The 25228-nt window shown below is 38.6% G+C and overlaps 1 protein-coding gene across 1 annotated transcript in view; it reads left to right on the top strand.

Moving 5' to 3' along the window:
* dusp3a (dual specificity phosphatase 3a) overlaps positions 1-23652 on the top strand; it is a 24438-nt gene extending 786 nt beyond the window's left edge. Inside the window, exons 2-3 of the mRNA XM_041266888.1 lie at positions 13210-13436; positions 22284-23652. Coding sequence (XP_041122822.1) covers positions 13210-13436; positions 22284-22492 — 436 coding nt within the window. The 3' untranslated portion in view covers positions 22493-23652. The remainder of the gene's footprint in view (positions 1-13209; positions 13437-22283) is intronic.
* The last annotated feature ends 1576 nt before the right edge of the window (positions 23653-25228 follow it).

Below are 25228 nucleotides of genomic sequence, written 5' to 3'. Positions count from 1 at the left end.
TTCTATTCATGTGTATATTTTGAATAGATTTTGTGTTCGTTTTTGTTTCATTGCGCCTGCTTATGCGTTTCTCGAAATAAGGGTGAAATGGTATAGATGAGTCTTTGGATGTCGTGTACAAATAGCTACAGTCTACAGTCTCGCTCAACCCACGGAAACTACTGGTAATTATCCTCAGTTCCTTGTGATAATGCCAGTGTGACGTTTTGGTATTTTGGTCTGAGTAGTTTAGGGTTATGTTATTTGGTTCGGGTGGAAAAGAGGCGTTGAGGATTAGGATTATCGACATGTACAACAAACGCATGCGTGTTAGACAGGGGCGGGTCAGAACAAGGTGTGACGGTATGTTGTTGCCACTTGCTGTCAGTCTGTATGTGATTTTTTGCTTTGATGCTTTCTATTCAAGCGTCAATACAGGATTGTTAAAGTTCCATTGGTACACATCGGAACATGCTACCCTGTCATAATTTTGCATGGGTGCATCATGTGTCACATTTATTTTGCTAGATTTTCCAAAATATATATTTTATTTATGCCTTTCTTTTTTTAATTTTTTTTTGCATATGCTTAACTAGCTAGATTTGTAGTCGTTGTTACATGCTAAACTATGTAATTTCATTTTAGCTTTGATTTCATGTTAGATTTTATTCTCATGGCTGTGTTTGTTTTTAAATCCTGTGTGACTTACATTAGCTTCATTACTCTCAAATGTGCAGTTTTGAAAGAAACAGATGTTACAGCAATCTTCATGGAATTATTTTTATAGCTACACCTTAGGGCAACAGTTCTCAAACTATGGGACGCACCTCCCAAGGGAGGTGCAGAAATGTATCATGGGAGGCGTGAGCTGTGTGTCTTTCTTTTTTTTTAAATAAATTAATTATTATATATTTTAAAATGTATTATACTTAAAAAATAATTAAATAAAAAAATTACACAAAAAGAGTTTGTTTAACGTGCTAGTGTTCCTTTGGCAGTTGTAATGCGGTTTTTCCGCCAAGTAAACTGTTATTAGCAGCGCTGTTAGAGAGAAACAGCTTAGGTGTGAAATGGATCATTTTGTGACAAAGGGAGAAAAACGTACAATACAAGCCGAAGTGAGGGCAGCAGCTGAGGTTCTGCAAAACGCAGAAGCTGAAAATATGACGAAGCTTATTTAAAACAAGGTTTTACATGGAGCGGGTCCAGCGATGCACCGAAGCTTCAATGTGTGACAAACAACAGTATGCTGCCCTGCAAGCTACACCAGCATCTTGAAACAAGAAACCCTACCTTAGTATCTAAACCCGTAGAGTTTTTTCATAGGAAGCTCAATGGGTTAACAGGAGAGAAAAAGGTTGTTGAAATCTACAGCACTGTTAACATGAAGGAGGCTTCTTACCATGTGGCTTTACGCGTTGCCAAAGCTGGTAAGTCTCACAACATAGGTGAAAAACTACTACTTCCAGCTGCAAAGGATATGTGCTCGATGATGATAGGAGAGAAAGCAGCATCACAGCTAGACGTGATCCCACTTTCAAGCCATATTGAGGAGATGGCCCCTTATGTAAATGAGCAACTCTAGAAAGGGTTTGTCAGAGCCCATATTTTTCAATTCAGATAGATGAGTTTACCGATGTATCCAATGCTGCACAGCTACTGGTGTATATTCGTTTTGCTACAGCAACAGAATTAAAAGAGGAATTTCTGTTTTGCTATTCACTTCCAACACGAGCAACTGGTGAAGAGCTTTTTAAACTATTGAATGGTTTTGTCCAAGACACTGGCCTTGATTGGGGACGTTGTTTTGGAATTTGCAGCGATGGTGCAAGGTCTATGACAGGACAGCACAATGGGCCTGTGACAAGGGTACAAGAAGTGGCCCCCACAACAATCTGGAGTCACAGACAGGCATTGGCTGCTAAGAAGATGCCAGAGGATCTTCGCAATGTTCTTTCTATTGCAGTGAAAACCGTAAACTTTATAAAGTCGCACCCGGTTAATTCAAGGTTTTTTGCCATTTTATGCGAAGACATGTGGGCAAACATCACGCAGCTGTTGTTACACGCAGAAGTCCGTTGGCTGTCCACGGGCAAGGTGCTGACAAGACTCAGTGAATTGCACGAGGAAGTCCGTATTTTTCTTGACGACAATAACTCTCCACTTGTACAGCATGTCAGTGACACTCGTTGGATATTCTTGTTGTCATATCTGTCTGACATATTCGAGCGATTGAATTCTCTGAACGTGTCACTTCAGGGACGAGATGCAAATGTTTTCATTGCTAATGATCGGATAGCAGCATTCATTAAGACCTGAACTGTGATCTTCACGTGTGCAGCACGGATCTGTATGTTTTTAGCAATGGAGGACGTTGTGGAACAGTGCGCTGATCTGTCAGTTGACAGTAATTGTTCAGCACTTAGGGGGCCTGCAGGAGCAGTTTCATGAATACTTTCCTGAAGTGGGAAAATACAAATGTAATCAGTGGATCAGAAACCCATTCACCTTTAAGCCAAACCCCACAGATATGCTGTCTTCAAAAGAAGAGGAAAGCTTTATCGACCTGTCAAGCGACAGGGAACTGCAGCACAGATTTTCACAAATGCCAGTTGCAGACTTTTGGTTATCAGTGGGATCTGAATTTTGTGAGTTAGCAGACTGGGCCCTTAAGCCCTCATTCCTTTTTCATCCACCTGACTATGCGAGTCTGGCTTCTCAGCAGCTGCAATCAAGACAAAGCATCGCTCCCGGCTTTCTGTTGAAGATGACTTACGTCTCTTCCTTTCTACACTGCAACCCCAAATTCTAGACTGTGCAGCAAGGAAACAAGCACACACCCTCCCACTGATAAGGTGGGAATGATGGATATTATACTGAATTAATCTATCATTGTTTGGTGTCGTGTTTCTTAAAATGTTTGTGCAGCTGCTTCCATTCTTATTGTTTTTGAACTTAACATTAATACTTCTGAAACTCATACTGATCTTTATTGATCAAATCCCTCATTATGTTGCAACACAGTAGACTTCCAGTTTGTTGTATTATTTTGGGGAGGCGAAGTCATTTTTTTTTTATAGCTCAAGGAGGCTTTCTATGACAAAGCTTGAGAACCCCTGCTTTAGGGAACTGTGATAGTAATTTACTCAATAAGATTTTATTGAACTAGAGTACTGCATGGCTAATAAAGTTTAATTAATAACAGGTTTGAGCTAATACATACTGTATAAGGCATCTCTTTAAAGTTACTTAAAAATGTAGCCGATGCTTTTTTAAATACGTGCAACTCAGTGCTTGACGTGCTTTCTCTTTTGACAGACTAAGGTTTAATAAACCACTTTTTGTAGTGCAGTATCCCCCTGGATTTTTAAACAGCTCACAAACTAAAAATAAACATTTGAGTGAATTTCACATTTTCATAGCAGTACAGGCCAGGGATGTACAAAGAATATCCACCCCCGTACATGACTCACCAGGCAAGTGGGTATGACTCCAAGGAGATGAGCAATATTTCCAACAGAACAATTCCAGTATATCCCTCCATATTCTGAAATACAGTATTGAAAATGTCCTAAATGTATGTACTGCAGTACTACATACTGCATTGGAAAGTTACTGGGTCACCTCAGACCATTACCAACATCGTTCTGACCCTGAAGACACTACTGAGTGGAAATTACCCAGGAAAAGCAAGTGTAACAGATCTCCAGAAAAAAGACATAGAAACTGAGTACAATAGAACTACCATTATCTGAACTAATTGGGATAAAATTATTTTGATAGTTAAATTGTGACAGTGATTATTTTACTTGACTTTTCCAATCAATAAGTGATTATTTTTTTACTTGACTTTTCCAATCAATAAACCTAAAAGGATATAATTCACCCCTTACCTGTGAATATATAACCTACAGTACTGCACTGTTCTATAAATAAAAGAAATTGAGGGCTGAATTGCGCATTTTCTTTGCAAATAGGGCAGAAGAGCACAGCACACAACCGGACATGTTAACAAGGGCTGCTTGGATAATAAAGGTGTTCGGATAATCAGGGTTCAGATATTCAGTTTATTGTACTTTCTTTAACATAAAGTAGTACCAGATATCATGCTTTAAAATGGAAATTCAGGTTTGCAATACAATTATTTTTTTTACTACAGCCTTAAAAGGGCTCTCAAACATGTCTTCTCTCCAAGTATACCTGCATTTTCTTACTGCTGTTTGTTGCAGGGAGACAGGTTAATGGTTTATGGTCCCCCTGCGTTGGATAATTGACCTCTACATCCTAACATTAATTAGATTGTGATACATAGTATACGTTTCCCTATTGCAGCCACAGCAGACGTCCAAGCGGTTATCATCGCAGAGAAAGGGGCTACTGATTATATCTCAGAAAGAGTATAGCCAAGATAAGACCAGTGGGGGGGGGGGGGGGGGGGGGGGGGGGATAGCTGTAGCTGTATCCTTGAATCATCACACAATAGAAAAGTGAGAATGGGGGCCACTGAGACACATTATAAAAATTACCAAGATTGTAACTGGTGCAGGTTGGGTCTGGAATAAAAGCAGAAAGAAATGATGCTGGGACACCAGAATCACTGTCGATCCCTCTTAAGGTGTTGTGGGCTAGTCGACGAAACACCAAGGATGGAAGGTGCCCACTTGAAGATCCCAGAGAAGTACCCTACTCAACTCAGTCCAGACGGTTGTCATGCTTATGCGCTAGGGAGGCTGCACTGTGGTTGATGCCTGGAGCCTGCCTTGTAGCCATTGCGTGTGTTAATGCTCCAGGGAGACAAAATAGGCTGATCCCTGTAGCCAGCATTACACTTCAGTCATCAACACCAGGCAGAAGGATATCTACATCAGATGGAAGGAAACACAAATGGATCACATTAGCTTACAATAAAAGAAGCTATGTCTTAGTTGGTGCTTAACTTGGCAAGAGCCGAGTCCAATATCAACATGAAGTTTTAACACCTACTCTCATGTAATGGAAATCATGTACTATATTACGTCACTTTGTAGATCTCACACGTTCTTATATGAAACTCATTGGGGACTCATTTGATCTAAACAGTGGTAGATCTAAATATTGCATCCTTTAAATATTAATTTAGGACCATACCACTTATTTTACATACTTATGAAGACAGAAATGCACTTAAAGACCCCTTCTTATAATGTGTTAAACAATGACAGCATAATCCACCACAGTTCATTTCAATTGAATATACCCCATAATGTTCAGGAGTTCAGTAGGAGAAGGAGAAAAGTTGTAGTCCAAGGAGGGAGCTGCAGGACTATAACTCCCAGAATGCCTTGGGACAACAGGAAAGAGGAAGAACCTGAGGCCAATTAAGGCCTGCATAAGGCAGGATAAAGTGCGCCCTACACACCGACATAAGAACGAAACAAAAGAGAAAAAATGGAGGAGATGCTAAAAGCACTGGTGCAGTCGACTGCTGCACACAAAGAGGCCAGTCAGGTATGAAGAGTTTGGGCTGCCAGAACCGGAGCCTTTGGAGCTGCAGTTGCTGCTGCAGAAAGTGTTGCCGCCTCCAAAGCAGGAGTTGCTGCCGGAGCTAGAGGTACCACCATCAGAACTAGAATCGCCCACACCCGAAAGAAGCTTCTGGCTATAGAGAAGGGGGAGCAGGTGAGGAGTCCACATTCACCACAGCCCTGACCGCCACCCCTGAGCCACAGTCTGTTGCTGGTGGGTGCGGTCCCTTCTCTCGTGCTCCCGGACACCCTGCCGGAATGTTCGGACCTCCCTGTGCTGGGCCTAGAGACCAGGTTGGTGGACCACCAGGCATAGTTGTTTGCCTGGGCTCCTACAATTGTTGCAAGTGCAATATAGATTTTTGTTTGAACATAACATTTTACTCTAGACAAGCCTATGTACTCATTTTTAGAAGCCCTGTTACTAAAACAACCTCCTGTTAAGTTTATTTCGGAAGTGTATTAACTCCTCTTGAGACACGCTGAAGTCAATAGTAAATATCTGAAAGTTAAATGTGAAAAGGATATGGGAACTCCAATTGCAGGTGAACAATGGCAGGATATATGTGAACTATCCTTGAGTTCCTATATTAATACAAGATATAAACTTGCACAATTCAAATTCCTACACAGGGCCTACTTAACTCCTAAAAGACTAATTTGTTTAAGAAGGACTATTCTTCCTTATGTCCAAGATGTAAGTGCAGTAGGGCACCTTTTTACATATGATATGGGAGTGCCCCGAACTTCAGCCTTGGTAGATTGCAGTGAGGAGGATCTTAGGTACGATTTACAAAAAAAGGGATTTAAACTTAACCTCATTATCTGTTATACTAGGGGATACCTCAGACCTGAATTTCTCTAATCTCAGAATCTGTCATTTTTTTGGTTTAACTATGGTGGCTGCCAAAAGATGTATAATGTGCAAATGGTACCAGACCCACTCACTATTTCTCAGTGGATCCATCAAATAAATAGGGTTATGCCCCTGGAGAAATTAACTTAGAAACTGAGAGGCAGCTCACATTTATTTGATAAAACATAGGCCCCCTGGTTTCACTACTCTCTGGACGATACTGTCCTGGTACCACAGACATTAAAATATAATTCATGTTTCTTATCCTAGGCTGAGGGCACAGGCAGTGTGGGCACACACCGGATATTGTAACTATGTATATACTGTATATTGTATTGCTCAAAACTTGAATAAAAAAAAGGAACAGCAAATGGCAGATGCCATCCTTCAAATTAGATTTTCCGCTGTAGCAATTAATGATGGCTTTACATAGACTGATCCATAGACTTTTTACTTGTAACTCACTGTACATCACATAATAGACCCTGTACATTGTAAAAATTTTCCCATGTTTACAATATAACCATTTCTAATACTGTGCTGGAGCTATTCTTCCTCTGTAAACTGTCACATTAAAAATATTTTCACATTTTATTTCCGTTGCCAAATGGATTTTATGCCTTTTCGAGTTTTTAACTCAGCTCTCGACAAGACCATGAGCCTGTGCACCCATACACTGCAATGCAATTTGCCTTGGCTTCTGTCAGTATATTGAGCACACACCTAGCTTTCCATTACAGGGCAGCTATAAATTAGTGGCAGTCTATTTACTGAGCTGTATGTATGGTAAGGCCCTGCGTGCTGTTTACTGTCACTACAATTAAAAGTGCTTCTTTGATTTACTGTCGCAAGCTGGCTTTTGAAGTTTTGGCATTATTTGTAGCCTCTCTGCCTGTTCTAGAAGCTTATTGAATGACTGCCCTTAGACTAGTTCCAAAATGCTTTGGAAATCAGTTAGTTATGTGTACAGTATTTATTCAGTGCTTCTTGTTATAAGCCTAGGCTGAAATCATCAGGGATTGTGGCAGCTTACTTTACCTCTTTAAACCTCATGGAAACTCACCTGGTTGTTGCCGAGGCAATCCCAATTTCAACTTTATCTTCCATCTCCCCGACCTCCACTTTATTTGCAGACAGTCTCTTTGATGGGCGGTGGGGGGCTTTGTCACTCTCCACCCTGTTCATATGGCTTTGCCAGATGAGTTTCTCTTCCAGATTACAGTGGCTTACTCTCCGATTGAGAGCAGGGCCAGGGGCCAGATCTATCAGCACAAACATCACCCATACCCAAAGGAAGTAACCACGACATAGTTTCAAAGAGGAATAAAACTATTTAATGGTATAAATCTAGCAGGAATAATATAACTGAAAATATAACTGCTACTTTGCGCTTCTGACTTGTTGATGGCTGGCTTTATACTGTTTATTGCTCTGGAAAATTGTCTTTACCTTTTTACTTGCTTCAGATTTAGGTTCATTAAGGACATGGGGAAAAATGTTGTGATCACTAGATAAAGAATTTCAGCATGCTGACATTTGAAATGGTCATGTCAAGATCACAAATTAAATTATAATACATGATCTCAGTCTTTACATCATAATTTGAAAATGTGAGATCATTTATCCTGTGATATCGGCATCTTTTCTATGCCCTAATGAGACGCAGTATCAAATTAGGACCTCTGTCTCCTTTTGACAAAGTGGTACGTCTAGAACCAACCAATAACAATAAAATTACATCAAGCTGCAAGACTCCTGCATCTACAATACCTTACAGATTGACAGTTTGCCAGGGAGCAGTATTAGAAACAGATGATTCCTAGAGGCAGAATCTCTAGGTAATGGATGATTTAAGAGGTAAACCCTATTAATTGATGTTTTCGTCTCACTAATAGTAATTACCATGGAAACGTTATATTGTAAGCTTCTTCACTGATATATTTCCCACTGCAGCAATAGTTGACCATCTCATTTAGCATTTGAACAAGGTTAACCTGCAAGATAATGTCTCTAATCAGGGTTGTATTGTGACGGCAGGTATACATTGCTCATATTGCCCTTATTAAACACTTAAACCATTCAATTAACAAATGTATTTACCTTTTCAGTGAGGTTTTGCTTTTCTTCCATTTGTTCTTTTGAAAGCTAGATGTTCTGTCTAGAGTTAGTGCCCTCACACAGAGCTTGAGTAGTGGATGAATGCTTCTGAGGTTTCTAATTCATAATAAGGAACTGTTGTGTAGGTAAATTAGGTTCTTAATATAATAGGTAGAGTCTGAGGATGGAACCCCAGTCTAGAGGTTCAGTGTCAAACGCACTGATATGTAAAAGGAGCCAAGCACCATCAGTGCACTTATCAGTGTCCTGTCGCAACCATGCGGAAGAAGAACACATTGTGCTGGAGCAAATAACAAGTACTGTAGCAACTGTGATGCAACTGTAATGACTAATAACCACTGTTACTATACAGACACGCTCAACAAGATCTGGAACTTAATACCAGTAAGTATTGTGTCTTTTAATTATTTAGTATATGATTGTATCTGTAACCATCTTTAATTTCTCTGGTACATCTTTGTAAACGATATCAAAGTCTGTTTGCAGTAAAATATTTTTAGGACAGTAATCCTGACTTAAACACCCTCAGGCAATATTAATGACTGAATGGATTGAAATCCCCCGACACACCTCCTAGCACCTTGTGGATATCCCGCACTGTGTCAAGACTGTGATCAGGGAAACCAGTCACAGTTACATACAGGTCCTTATAAAATAGCCAGGCAGTGTAAGCTGTAACTGTGCTCAACAATGACTCCATTGTCAGTGAAATATTTTTCCATGAATCCTTTATTATGCATACAAGCAATTGTTGGTGCCAGGCTGGACTACATACATACACTACATTGGACTTGAAATACATTACAGTTTGAGAAGTGTGACAAGTTTAATAGATGGGTATTTATGTTGGTTTATATCTACAGCAGTTGCTTAGCTAATACTGAGCCCAAGATTTATAGCTGTCTGCCTACAACTAGTGATTGTTAAAGCAGAAACTTAAATGCAACTGCTAATGTATTCTCAATGGAGGAGCCCTCATTCCATTGTCTTGTTGCCTGCTTTGCATTAATAATGTGCATGTAACTGTACATGCTTGATACACTGCAGGGGAATGCATGCTGAGGTCTGGGCGCTCTTCTTTGCAAGATACAGATGAAATATGTATGCAATTTACAAGGGACACTTACAAGGGAGCTATAACAGGTGGGCAGTTACTCCCCTTAGGTTACGGGGCACCTGAGTTAATTGAGTCTTGTCAGACACCAGCCAAACCCAGGCAGGCACTATTTTTTCTTTATTTTGTTCATGTTAAAAGTCACAGATTGACATATAAAGAGAGGTATGGTAAATCATATAACATTTACCATGCTAATTTACTGTGGTAAACTTTCATTTATGACTGTAAGTTACATTTCTTTACATGTTCTTATTGCAGAAAAAAATGGCCCTACTTTACTCACCTGGGGGGATTTGAACCAGCTACCACTAGAATCTGATATAAACTGTGTTGGACCTATTTATACAATATACAGCTGCAGACAAAGAAAGTGATTTCTATAATTTCTAATTGTTCTATTGAACGATATAAATTAGAGATTCAGCTGTATAACGATACAACAGATTATTATGTAACATGCTGTGACAGGGCGGAAGCCCTGCACATGGTGAGTTATGTACATGTATATTTGTATATTTGAGATTAATTGTTGTAAATATATGGATTTGTGTAAATAGATTAATTTAATTATTTAATTGTGATGACAATCTGTTTGGGACCCCTAACTGTCTGCGTGGAGCAGCAGCTGAAAGCAATCAGCTGTACCAGCAGGCAGGTGGGCGTGTCTCAGCGGAGCGTCAGTATAAAATTATGGCGATCACTGTGATCAGGGCTGCTGCAAGGCCTGCCATTTTCACGACACCTTTGATTTATAGTTTGTCATATTGTGTTTTATTTTTCATGTTTTTATAGTCTTGTACCATCCTCTGTGCGCTACCATTGCTGGTAAAGTCACATGACATTATGGTTTACTTTTTGTAACTTCATACTTTGAGAAAAGTATTTGGACACCCTTACATTAGTATTGTGTGTGCCCAGCCTTTGCTTCCTTTACAGCTTTTTTTGTATTTTCAAACCAGTTCCTGGCATCTTTCCAGAGATACTGTTGCCCATTCATCAACACACACAGCTTTGAGTTCTGCAATTGACTTTGGTTTCCTTTTTTCAACAGCAGCCTTCAAGTCAATCCACAACATCTTAATGGGATTCAAGTCTGGGGACTGACAGGGCCAATCCATAATAATCTAGTAGTGTTGAAATATGTTGTTTGTTTGTTTGTTTTTCTAGTCATGTTTTAACTAATAAAGAGATTTTTTTGAAGAAAATAAACGAGCAGGAGTTATGTAATTGATCCATTTGAAGTAAAATAATGGTCAGAGTGTGACCATGAATGTCTTTACAGAAACTCTTTTGGTAAGCCATCTAAAACATATCAATTGAAAGTTGGGCTGAAAGAATTTTGAACTTTTGCATTGCAGTAGAGACTTTACTTTTATTATATGTAATTACCTTATACTGGTCAGCATGTCATTAGTATCAAGCATTGTAGTGCACAAATTACCTTTCTTATATATATATACTATCCTATCAGCTTACAAGATATTAGTGCAAATGTATTGACATGATTCTGAAATATGAAGTAAATATTTAATGTAACATACTCCTGTTGCAGTCTAAAGGATAATTATGTTGTGTTGTATTTTCCAGTAAGTAATTTTGTGTAGGTGTGTAGGTTTTTGATGAGGGAAATATTGTATGCAGTGAGAAAAAGTGAGAAATGACTACGCATTTGTTGTAAAAGAAATTAACTCGTATTACATTTCTTTTAAATGTGTTGTTTTGGCAGCACTGCCCCTATAGAAAAGCTGGAAAAATACTGTTACGTTACCATTATATCACCAATATATTTCCCTCTAGAACCATTAGCAGACCATACAAGTAATTACAATAATGGATAGATAAAGCACACAGATATGGAAATAATCATTAAACAACAATGTATAATGATAGAAAATAAATACTTAAGAGAATAACATTGAATGTTACCGTGGAGCGACAAGGTTACAAACACATTGTTAATGGAGGATGTTCATATGATTGACATGGCTGGAAGGTCTACTTCTTTACCATGTGAAATGAAAAAAAAAAAAAAAAATGAGGCAGTTAATCTGTTAAAATCACCAGTCTGCTCTTTGTGTCTTTTGAAGTAACCAGGAGCCCTGTTTCTGCTTTCAGTGGTGCGTTTGGATGACTGGTCAGTTTGTAAGTTAATAAGCTGTACTGTATATTAAAGGATTCTGTAAAAGCTGCTTTAAACAACTAATTACTGGAAGTATGGCAATGTCGTACCATGTACATTGAGTCTCTGTAATCTTATAAGAATATAATTATGAGAATCACATGTCATTTGGGATTTTGCAGTTGCCCATGCGATGCGTGCAACTGGGCTCCGCTGTAAATAAACAGTCACAGCAACATCTGTGCAGGAACCAAAAAGCTACAGTGAAATATGGAATCTGACTCAAAAACTGTGAGGGGTGATGCCCAAGAAATAGTGTTATGCTATATATTAGGCATTAACACAGCAAAAAAATTCAGTAATTTCAGATGACACAAGAGTATGGTTTTAAACCAGCCAACTTGGTAGTTCATTTTGTTGTCACAATAACAATAATCTCCACCTGATTTAGATTTTCGACCTCTCAAATGGGACAATTTCTGTAATTATTGCATAGATACTTCACTGTAACTCTGCCATGTCTAAAGCATTATGGGGGTCTATACTGTATTTGTAGGTATTTGCAATAAACAAGCATTAATAATATGATGTTGTATTGTGTCAGTTCTGTTTAAAAGTGTTCTCCAAAATATCTTCAAACAGAACCCTAACTGGTGGAATGCTTTGTCTAAGCTGGCAGCCTATCACGCACTAAATTTAATTTAATATACGAGTAAGAGTGATTGCGAAGTGCATTTTCCCAGGCTAGCTGTTTATCAATAGTGCACTGACTGGGGGGAAGAAATACATCATTTTGGGTACAGCAGGGCCCCAAGTGTGTAAGAGCTTTTGCAATGTGGAAATAGCAGCACATGAAGAGTGGGCCCTCGTGGTGGGGGAGGGGGGCGGGGGTGATGTCAGGCTGAGGACTTTACCAGGGAAAAGGGGGAGGGCACAATACCAGGACTGCATTTGTTGTGTGTGCAACCCACTGTTTAGTCAAATCTATTTTGGTGTTGTTGCTGCCTGCTTGGAAGCTGGAATCCACTGGGTTGGAGCCAAATTCTCCACATTGTAAGTCTGTGCTGGTCTAGACGCGCTAATGGCTGCTCACACAAGCAGTTTTTGATGGCCTTAAGAAATAGAATGTACCAACCCTTAAGGCAAAAAACATACTTGTTTATAGATCTCCCTTCTAACACAGTACTGCATGGGTTTCTTTTACCTCAACTATATCATCAAATGCAAGCAAGTTCATTAAAGTATGCTGGTGGTGTCATTACAGGCATACAAGTTTTCTTAAAGCAGCCTCCTTGTTAAGAAAAGTTTGAAACATGCCATTGGGATACTCAGTTAATACCAATGTATTGCCCTGTCATAGCTGAACCATTACCTGGACAGGATGGCAACACAATGGAACAAATATTCTTATTATGATAGTACATCATCCACTGCAGTGGATTCCCTGCAGGCATGGCTGCTTTTTAAGTACAGCATAACAGCTATTTTAGTTTTGATTGCATTTTCCCTTTTTCAGCTTTGTGGCCAAGAATGTTATGAGGCTTCAGCGTCTAGGAGTGACCCATGTCCTGAACGCAGCAGAGGGGAAGTCCTTCATGCACGTCAACACCAACGCTGAGTTCTACGAAGGCACTGGCATCACCTACCATGGGATTAGAGCCAACGACACAGAGCACTTCAATCTCAGCAAATACTTTGAGGAGAGTGCAGACTTTATGGAAAAAGCTCTGGCACAGAAGGACGGTAAGAATCAATAGCGTAATGTCCAGGTTTTAAACAAGCAAAGAGAGGTTGAATAAAAATAAACAAATATCAGAATTATTATAAATGTTAGAGGTCTTTACATACATAGCAGGACTTAAATGCTAAATGCAAACAGACTTGGCCTGTTTAGTGAATTAATACAGTACTTGAGAAGTGCTGTGCGACATTCCTGATTTTAGGTTCAGTCTTGATGACATAGACCAATAATCACTGTTATTATTCAGGCAAACTCCCAGCGCTTAGGGAGGGTATAGCAGAAATGTTTGCTTCTTGTCATTAGTATGATCAGTGTTTGACGTATGATGACCCTTCACAAAGTTCACATGGTTTCAGTGTAATGCAGCATCCCTTCGCTCTGAATGTTTCTTTTTGTTTTCTTTTATATATTGGAGCATTCAAGGTGGGGGTGTGCAGGTCAAGAACCATCCAATAAATAACAATGGATAATCTGTGAGTTATTAAGAATCCATGTTCGTAAAAGCACAACAGCTCATTGTAGTTCACCAAGTGGTTCTTGAGCGAAGAATAAGTGCGTTTCATGAATACATATCCTTCACTAATTTATGTTTTTCCTTTTAACAAAATTGTTATTATTAAATGATGATTTGATCTTACTCTGAATCAAACAAGTAACCTATAGGCACCGACTTTTAAAATTCCCAGGGGGAGTTAGTCTGTCACTATTTTTTTATTATTTGACAGTCACAGGGTTTCCATGTGGGTCAACTTACATGTGAAATGGCGACACACATACACGTTTGGGAGAATTACTCATGTAAATTAGGTTTGTGGCCAAAAACACCAGCCAAAGATAGGGTTAGGGCAAATCTCATTAGGTCAAATGACCATATTTGGGCTTGAATACGACCATTTTGTGTTTAGCGTTTGTAGTTTGGCAAACTTACATGAGAAATTGAATCCCAATATATCTATAGAAAGGCCTTTAGTAGCTGTTTCCAATGATATAATGTATTTTATCGTGAAATGCATTGTATGTTTTTTATATAAACTGGACCGGCCAAAATATAATTGAAAAATGTATAATAATAAGTAATATTTTTAAAAACTACCAATTTCACACCTTTCCAAGTTAGTTCTAAAAAGAATTACCAGAATATGAAATTTTGAGGATATTAAATAAAATTCAGATTTCAAATATCTTGTACTATTGAGGAGCTACATGATTTTGCCCAAAATTCCCCAAAACTGCCCTATTTTCAGAACTGTCAGCTATTCTATGAAAGTAGTCCAGACTGTGCAAAATGTCACAAAGTACATTGCCAAATCATATGTAAAACCTTTTATCATGGTAATGTATGAAAAAACAAGGGCAAATTAAGTTGTTTTTATTAAACATAGTTTTTGTTTAAAATAAATAATTTGGTATCATGGAAAAAAAAATCAGTAACAAGAGTTATAGAATTCAACCACATATAGCAAGTCAAAAGAAGCAAAAAAAAAATGAAATGATGGCACTAATTATATTTCTGACATAGTATATATGTACTATGTATTACAGGATTTCCAATAATTTTGTATCATGGAGAAAATAATATTTAGAAAAAGGCTATAAAGTCTATAGAAAAAAGAACTATATGGTGATAAAGTAGTAAACGTAAAAATGCAATGAATGTGGCAACCACTTTTACCAAGCAAACAAATAAATAACATACACATTAATAAATAAAGATGTGTGCGTACCATCACGTCTCTGCTTGTCCTTTTCAAGCGTCTGAAGAAAAAAAAAGAAATACTCTTCCAAGTTCTTATTTTAGATATTGTCTAAATGTGTATTGAACAGTTGTGTGACTCAATAAACACTTCAAAATATGTGCCGGTAGATGCGTTTCCTGTGCGTCACTGTGTTGACGTGTATCATCTAAATGTGCACATAGAGATACAGTTTTTTTTTTTTTTCCTAGTACCTAGCTGCATTCAATGACAAGTCTCAAAAACACTGGTTTGTTTCCTCCACTGCTTATTTTTGCAGTGAAACATCTCAGAAGAGAGAGCGCGTCATCTGTGCTTAAGCACCGAAATCAGAATGGCTCTGTGCCAAAGGGTTAATGTGTGAAGGATATTGTGTGCCCTAATTGAAAGCATTTCATTTGTAACATCATGAGAAAGCCATTTGTATCCTGAGTGATTCAACCAGAACTTTAATGCCGGCATGTCTTCCGCACGTAGATTTCAAAGTTGTGTCAAATTTGACTGTTCGTCCACTTTTCCTCATATTGCAAGACCCTGACAAGCCAGATACCTTAGTGATGACAGAATTTTAATTAGAGTGCATCTGGCTGCTATTGCACCAATGGAGGCTTGATGCAAACTCGATTTCCCATGACTAGTAAACCTTTGTAAAGCCTTTTTTCAATTTCTGTACCCTACAAAAGTTGTGTATGAATCTTTTTCTCTAGATGTTTTTGGAAATAGGACTTTCTTTTTATAAGCAGAACAGCAAATTCCACAAAAAACTTTTTTTCTGGTCATAAGAGAGCCAATCAAAACTACTCCTCCAACTGGACTGATACAATCGCCCTGTTTTTTTTATGAGCCGTGTCAATGGCATTAACCTTACTGGGATTGGTGTTTGGTGTTGCTGAGCCAGATTTTGTGGTAATTTTCCCTCTCCGTGGCGTTTCCCTCTTGTTCTGCGGCGATATCTCTGCTGGTTGAGTAGTCCTGGCAATTGCTGACAAAGCCAATTCAGTCCTGCTGCAACTAACCCCAGTTCTTCCTTCAGCAACTGTAGAACTTGTGTTGGCTCCTTAATTAGAAATGTATCCATGATAAATGCAGTTAACAAACTACTGTTTTTAATGGAATAGCTGGAGGATCTTTACATCACTTTTTAGTATAGTTGTTCAACGTCACTATTTTATGTAACACTAACAGTGGCCTTTGTTACATGATGGAATGCTGCAGATTAGTCAGACCAACGTCTAACACACTGGATTTACAGCCTGAACTCTACCTTGATAAGAAATGCCTATGGACACATTAAAACTTCTTCAGTAGACACAGCAAGAAAAACTGGGAATTGGCGAGTGCCTTTTCAGTTTTTCTTTCATATTTTAGAAGACTAACGACTGATGTGACATCAGCCAGTTGAAAATGAAATAAGCACTTAAAACACCTATGGCATTTGTTTTTTAAAACTATTAAGACCACTTTTTTTCCAGTATTTAATTACTGCAGCACGGTTTCCCTCCAATAAAGTGTACGGGACCACTTCAAACACATCAAAGAAGGAACATTATGTTTCAGCTCCAAAAAAGCAAATGGCGCTTGTTGTCTGGTGTTTGACTTGAAGGCACTTCAAGCTAGTTTCAAAATACATTAAGCATTAGTATTATCACCAGCACTGTACAAGGCACAGAAGGTCTGACCAGGATGGCAACACAATGAACCAAATATTTGTATTAGAATAGTACATCATCCACGACAAAAAGGAATACACTTTTGTATTTAGCCTTTGCTTAGTTAGCAGTCAATAACTGTGTTAATGTGTTAGCTTGCTCAGGGATGCTTGTCCATAAACATACATTATATTTATGCAGTTAAATTTGTGTGATATGGTATGATTGCTTGTATGTTGTGCAAATCTTTAATAAAGCCTCTGGTATCATTCAAAAGAAGTTAAAGCCAATCCCTTGGACGAGATAAAGAGCAATTACATTGTGTCGGGCATTCAGCAGTGATTTGTCTTCCAGCTGGACTGAATGGCAGATCTCACCTAAGCAGTCACCAGCTGATAGTAAAGTCATTAGTTGAAATGGGCTGAACCTTGTTTTCAGAGATTTATCTGCATGGATTTTATTTCAACTTAGAGGAGTAACTATTGAGCATCTTTATTTCTTGCCACTTTACAACCTTGATCAAACAGAGTAAATCAAGAATGAAATCCTTATAATAGAGAACACAATGCAGTACAGCATAACAGGGGCAGACCTTTACTACAAACCAGTCTAATCAGATAAAAATCACATGTTCCACAAGAGAGAAATAATGGGTGATGGCTCACAATCCCTTTCTTATATGTTTATATGTTTTTATATATAAACTGATGAAGACATATTGTTGGAACTCATATGAGAATAAAAACTTTGCTTTGTTGAAACCTTGATTGTGGATTGTTGGAAGTTGCCGTCTATTTCCTTTCTGTGCCATTGGTCTGGCGAGGTCTAGTTTTGACCAGGCTAATTTAGTTTCTCCAAGGGCTTCTGGGCGAATCCTAAAGTTACCACTTTTTTTTCGGCATTTATCCACATCCAATCGGGCGAATCTAGATTGGCCCAGAACTTGAAAAAGATGACAGGGCCAAACCTGTTTTTTCAACAGTTTTCACTGAATTTCAGGACTAGCGTAGATGAGCCTAGTTCCGTCCAAAGCTTCAGAAGCGATGCTGGGTGAATCTGGTTCACCCATGCCATTAATTTGGGCGAGTTTAGCTTTGTCCAAAGTTTCAACATCGATGCTGGGCCAATCTAGTTTTGCCTATGCCAATTATTTGGGTGAGTCTAGAGTTGCATTTGTACACTCTCCCTGCCAGCTTCCAAGTGCATGCCGGAGTACTTGCCTCGCCACCACTTCTGACAACAATGTAGCGACGGTGTGCTGGGTTTCCAGTGGCAGTGCAGAAAAGGCAGGACAACTTGGAAATTACAGGTTAGCCATGCAAACCTTAACTATTCACCCTTGTGTGTATGTTTCCTGTCACACTAGACATCACATATGACATCATCAGTGACATTGGCAATGATATCACTAAGCACATGACAAATTTCCAAGTTTGTTCCAAGGTCCCTGTGGCAGAGCACAGCTTTGCTCTTTAGAAATTGGCAGGGATGGGGTTAAATTCCCCTACCTGCCTTGGTTCATTGTGTTCAGGTGGCTGGGGTTGATTAGATGATTAGTTTAATTAACGATCAATCAGTGCCCAGCCACCTGACATAAAAGGAGGCCTCTGCTTTTCATTTAGGAGGAGGGAGCTGAGGAAGCAGGTTGGTGTTTTGGTGTTTTGGTGTTTTGGTGTTTTGGTGTTTTGGTGTTTTGGTGTTTTGGTGTTTTGGTGTTTTGGTGTTTGTGATTTTTGAATGTTTTGAATCCAGTGAAGGCATTACCCAGCCTGGAAACCTTTATTTTTGTGAGTGTATTTTTGCTTTATTTTGTTTATTTTGTGTTTAAATTGCTTTGTTTTGGCCCTTGTGCCCTTTCATTTTTGTGCTTATAATAAAATAGTTATTTTTTTGAACTCCAGACTGTCTCTGGGCCTCTATCCACTCACCAGCCTGCCACAGTCCCTTTCCCATCTTCAGACTTTCTAATTTCAGAGCTTGAACCTGTCTTAAAAGACTGTAACATTTAGATGCCCCTCCTGTAGCTTGCCTTACTTGTTGGAACAGCCCCTGAATGCCTGACATTAGAATCAGAGGCCATAAAGTGGTCATGGCATTGATATAGTGTCTTAGCTGGGTCTATTTTTAAAATCTATTTTTGAAATGCTGTATTTGGCCATCATTTGTTCAAACGATAGCATGATTTAGCCTTCATAAATATATTACAAATAAAAGATTCCTGTATTTACCCAGGAACCCCAGCAGAATGGCTTTTTATCAATAAGTAGTAATATGTTATACCAGACAGAAGGTTTTTTTGTAAAGAGAGGGCCTGATTTTGTAATCTGGTGAGCTATTCTCTAGATTTCTCTAGCAAAAGCCAATACAGGATCTTTTAACAGGACTGGCCTGTCCGTTTGTGAAATAAAGACCCAAATTGGAAAAGAGTCTGTAAGCTCTTTTTCTATATTAACCCATGTAGGTGCTTGTTCAGCTGTATACATGGTGGACCTAAACTAAACAATTCCAGAGTAGGAAAGAGATACACCATTTCAGTCTGTCAAAAGTCTTTTCCGCATTGAGGGAAAAGGCGACAGGGGGTTCTGCGCTGTTCCTAGTCTGCTATAATAAATGTAATAATCTACCTCAGCCTGGGTAATAATATTTCCTATCTTGTCACCAGTATCTTTGATATAATTTTAGCATCTACATGGAGCAAAGAAATAGGTCACTAGCACTAGCACATTGCTGAGGATCTTTCCCTTTCTTATGTATTAATGTTTCAATTGCTGATCGCATACTAGTTGAAAGGCAGCCCATCTGCATAGCATTATGAAAGACTGTTAGCAATTTAGGAGCAACCTTGTCTGAGAACTGCTTATAGAAGTCTGCAGTACATCCATCATCACCAGGGGACTTCCTTGATAGCTTGTTGGATTTCGTTCAGTGTAATATCTCCCCCAAAGTAGTCCCTTTCCTGCTCTGATAAAGTCAGCAGGTTAATTGAAGGAAAAAAAAAAGACTGAATTTATTATAACTTTTGGGGCACTGGGATGCATATAAGTTTTGATAATATATCTTAAAGGTGTTATTAATGTCCTTTTTGCGTCATTAGTTTGTTTCCATCATTCCAGACTGATGAAATTAAAATTTGGGCATGCTGCTGTTTTACATTTTGCGCTAGTAATTTTCCTTCACTTCCCCCCGCTCATAATATTTTTAGTCTAGTACGAAATAATTCAAATTCTGCTTTTTTCTGCAGCAGACAATTTAACTCTATTTTAAGTATATTCATGTTTTTCGACACATGCATACGATTTCTCGTGAGCTATAATGTTCTTTTCTAACTCGATAACGTGCGCTGTATACTTTGTTTCTTAATAAAGGAGGAAAGTTGTATAAGACGGCCTCTCAGATAGACTTTAAATGCATCCCATGCCACTCCAGAGCTGGGAACTGATCCTAAATTAATTTCCCAGAATTCCTGTATTTCCTTGTTAATAAAATCACACAATGTCTTATTTTGGAGTAGAGAGGTTTTCATATGCCACCGAGGAGTATAGTTCCCTGGCAAATTATTAATGAATAGTGTGATCTCTGTAGGGGCATCAGAAAAAAAACAATATTGCCAGTTGATGACTGTCCTGTCACGCAAATCAGGTCTTTTGTATGTGGATGAGAAAAAAGTGAAATCCCTCTTAAGGGTGAAGACCCAGTTCTTCTGCTTTTGTTTCAATGGCTAGGTTGTAGTCTTCTCAGCTCTATAAGATTTGTCTAAGAGCACATCTCTAACTTGATTAAAGTCCCCTCTCATTATTATGTGGTCATTACCTAGCTGTCTAACAGCTGCACAGACATTGTGAATGAAACCAGGTGAGTCTGGCTTTGGGGCATAAATATTCATTAAAGTATATCTTCTACCAGCAACTGTCAGGTCTAAAGCCACCCATCTTAAAATGATAAAAATGATATACTAAAAATACAAAACTGAAAGATCATAATTGGATAAGTCTCTACCCCCCTGAGTTAATACTTGGTGGAAGCACCTTTGGCAGCAATTACAGCTGTGAGTCTGTTGGGATAGGTCTCTACCAACTTTGCACACCTAGATTTGGCAATATTTGACCATTCTTCTTTACAAAACTGTTCAAGCTCTGTCACGTTCCTTGGGGAACGTTGATGGACAGCAATTTTCAAGTCATGCCACAAATTTTCGATTGGACATTTACCTTTTTGTTCCTTAGCCACTCCAGTGTAGCTTTGGCTGTGTGCTTTGGGTCGTTGTCAAGCTGAAAGGTGAACTTCCGTCCCAGTTTCAGCTTTCTTGCAGAGGGCAGCAGGTTTTCCTCAAGAAATTCTCTGTAATTTTCTCCATTCATTTTCCCTTCTATCTTGACAAGTCCCCCGGTCCATGCCGATGTGAAACATCCTCATAACATGATGCTGCCACCACTATGCTTCACAGTAGGGATGGTGTTCTTTGGGTGATGCACTGTGTTGGGTTTGCGCCAAACATAATGCTTTGCATTTTGGCCAGAAAGTTCCATTTTAGTTTCATCAGACCACGAAACTTTTTGCCACATGGCTACAGAATCTCCTTGTCACATGCATACTTTGACCAGTCTTGGCTATAAAAGCCTGTAGCTCTTGCAAAGTTGCCATTGGCCTTTTGGTAGCCTTTCTGAACAGTCTCCTCCCTCCTTCGTTTCGAGGGAAGGCCTGATCTAGGCAGGGTCTTGGTGGTGCCATACACCTTCCATTTCTTAATAATCGCCTTGACCGTGCTCCAAGGGATATTCAAGGTCACTGATATTTTTTTTTATACCCATCCCCTGATCTGTGCCTTTCAACAACTTTGTCCCGGAATTCTTTTGAAAGTGCCTTGATGCTCATGGTTGAGTCTTTGCTTTGAAATGCACTACCCAGCAGAGGGAACCTACAGGAACTGATGAATTTATCCTGAAATCATGTGAATCACTACAATTTAACACAGGTGGAGGCCACTTAACTTAGTGTGTGATTTTGAAGACAATTGGATACACCTGAGCTAATTTAGGATTGCTGTCAAGGGGGTGTACACTTATCATGTATATAATGTATGTTTAAAGAAACTGAGCTATAATGTTTTGTTAAATAGTAAATAGCTTCAAATTTCCCCTTTACCTTACTGTTAAGTTTTTCTAATCATTCTGTGTGCTTCTGACTGCAATTAAACAAATACTGTGTGTTTTTTTTTTTTTAGTGCTTGAAAAGTCTAAGAACTGCTCTTCAGTTCTAGTTGCTTGTCGCAGACATATGTATACAATGCTAGATCAGCCAAAGTGTCTTTATAGAAGTAATATGTTTTCTACATAGATCTATGGCAGATGAAAGCACCTTAACGAATGTATCAAAAACAAACATAAGAAGATAGATAGAAAGCAACATTACTGCAAAAATATCCTAAAATGGAATCACTTAGTTTTCTTCTTCACTCTCTTGTCCGCAGGCCGGGTTTATGTCCATTGCCGTGAGGGCTACAGCCGCTCCCCGACCCTCGTCATCGCTTACCTCATGCTGCGCCACAACATGGACGCGAAGACGGCGCTGTCCACCGTGCGCCAGAAACGAGAGATCGGACCGAACGACGGCTTCCTGAGGCAGTTGTGTCAGCTCAGTGAGAAGCTGGCCGCAGAGCGCAAACTTAAAGCGAAATAGAGGGTCCAGGGAGCAAGAAGCTTCCGTGGAATCCGGTTGGGGGACAGATGTTAGGCGGTAAATCACTGTCAGATTTATATCTTTTTTCCCATTCATTTTTAACATTGTCAGCCGAATACTCCCCTCCAAATAGGGCTTCCTAAAGGTCTAAAGAAAAAATAATCTGCACGCTGTGTGGTCTCGTACAGAAATATGTACTAATTGCCATAATTCAAAACCCAGCAATGTGTATCGATCTCATAAACAAAACAGTAAATAGACATGTTCCTTGAGTCAGTCTTGCTCACTCACTCCTCAGTGTGGCTGAAATATGTTTAATAGCCATTAAAAAGGTCTTCCAATTGATCTAGCTGTTTAGGGGTGATAATGATTTCAAGGCACTTTTCCAGGAACTACCAATGTCAACTAATTCCCTGTGACCTCTCTGAAACTTCTCCAAAAAGCGTAGCCAGCACAGGCTCATTGGGAAGCATGTATCTGCTGAGAGCCACTCCTCTAAAGGAGTGCTAACCAGGCTCCATAGCGCTATTATCGCTGAGCCTCTTTTTTTTCTTTCGGTTCTTCATTCTTCATTTTGGAATATGCAGATATCTCAAAGACAACAGATGGAAAATGTCTGCTGTTTCTTCCTGATAGCACTTATTGTGTTGTAGTTCAAACTCTACAATTATTTAGCTGCAATCAGACCACTTATAACAAAGGTATCAGGATGCAACAGTTTTCAACAATGTTAAGCAACAGCTTGTTTGTTGGCAGTAATAATGTTAGTGATAAAAGCAATCTATATATAATATTGTTAAAGATTATATTTAAATTGATGTTGTTTTATTTCTGTTGCTGAGTTCTGGACAGACAACTGTGTTAAAAATTATTAGTCAGAGGGTTCAAATTGGCTGCAAATTTGATTCTCTTAGCTGAAAAAAAGCACTGTCGATCAATGGGATGTTAATTGAAGAAATGGTTAACAAAGAAAGGGTGACATACCAATTCCTCACAAGACCTTACCTAGCATTGAATCTGTTAGCGATCAAACCTTAAGCAGCTATATATGCAGGTTTGAATATTACGCCCAAAATCCTTTCCCTTTAAATCCCCCTTTTTATTTTTTATTTGTTTTCTCAATTTCCAATGTGTTGCTTTATAGAAATGATAGTAATTTGTTATACAAATGCAGTTTACTGTAAATCATCACCCTTTAAAAATAGGTAGACAGGTTAATATTCCTTCCATATCATCTGTGCATTAGCATAGGATAATTCCATAAAGCCAAATTCTCTCTGTTGTTTTATAAAAATCTTTTGAATAGCCTAATAATATTTTATTATTAAAGGAAAATAATAATGGACATTTTTCTGACATTATTTCAAGCAGCTTTCTGTAGATGTTAATTAGCACAAGCTTGTTTAGTGGCTGTAGCTTAAACTGTTCCCATGGTGAAAAGTGCTTGTAAACGACAGCTTGTTGCCAGAAAAAAAGTTGCCCAAAAAGTTTTTCATGGGCTTTAGATCGATAGCGCCCCTGTTTGTTTTTCTTATTTGTGATCTTATACTGCTGCTAGTAGCAGCAGGATAATGCCGATTTGGTTCACAGTGGTCATGATTTCAAGTGGGTTGTGGGGAGCTTGTGTGTTTAAAGCTGAAACTACTTTTTGTAGTTTACAAATAATGCTAAACTATGGGTGCACAAACTGACTTCCAAATGTGGTTTATACATAAGACCCTTTGTTTCAGGAATCCAGGAATTTATTAGTGTGCCTAAAAATAAATAAATAAATCGTGCAGACACATCATTTACCAGTTTTCTTGGTAAACATCCGGGGTTACAATATTGACATTGGGCCAGATATTTACCAAAATGAAATATCTTACTAGCAACTCAAAAGGTTTGCCTACATTGTTTGAAGCTAGTTATTTAACATTAACAATTAAATTTTCACTTTTTAATCTTGATGTTGCACAAATAAAAGTAAAAAAGTATTTTGGTGAACCAATCCTGACTGCGAATACTCTTTGTTGCAGATATATTTTATTTATCCAGTATCGGATACCAGCAGGTGCGCAACATACCTGCACTTTACTGGACAAAAAACGGTGCAGACAAAATTTTGGAGTAAAGGCTTTGATAAATCTGTCCCACAGTCGGATATGAATTCATGTTTTCGACCCATTTTATAACAGGAAAAGCACCTCACTTGCGTCTGCTTGTTGTGAATGCTAACAGTTGTCTGGGTGACTGTGTCAAGCATACATAACCTGTATTAGACTTGAATTAACCTTATATTGAACTGAAATTTAATTATTACTTGCATAGGCAAAAATCAGATACAACTGAAAACAAAGGGCCTCATTTGTGTAGCATACTGTGCCGACTTGATATCCATGCAAACAAAGAGCGTACAACTTGGTGGCCAAATCCTGAATAAAGAACATCTATTAAATGATTCCATGTGACAAGCACAAAGACATCCCAGAATACAATATAATGTCATTTATTCATTAAAAAAGGGACCAGCCAGAAATATTTTGTCCTACAGTCGACCAGTTCAAGGGATATCAATTTAAGTATGCCAAATGTAAAAATAGTAGGAAAGAAACTACTAATTACATTCTTAAATGTTTACACGCTGTCTCTGTCTCTTGAAAACAATAGATTATCTCGTGCTGCTGTTGGTTTCATCTAGTGCTAGAAAGACTTGGGCAGAATCAATGGAAAGAAATGGAAGTCTTCAGCTAAAGA

The sequence above is a fragment of the Polyodon spathula genome, chromosome 12 (genome assembly GCF_017654505.1).
Source record: "Polyodon spathula isolate WHYD16114869_AA chromosome 12, ASM1765450v1, whole genome shotgun sequence".
NCBI lineage: Eukaryota > Metazoa > Chordata > Actinopteri > Acipenseriformes > Polyodontidae > Polyodon > Polyodon spathula.
The sequence above is the reverse complement of the archived record's forward strand: the minus strand, read 5'-3'. Positions and strand labels throughout refer to the sequence as shown.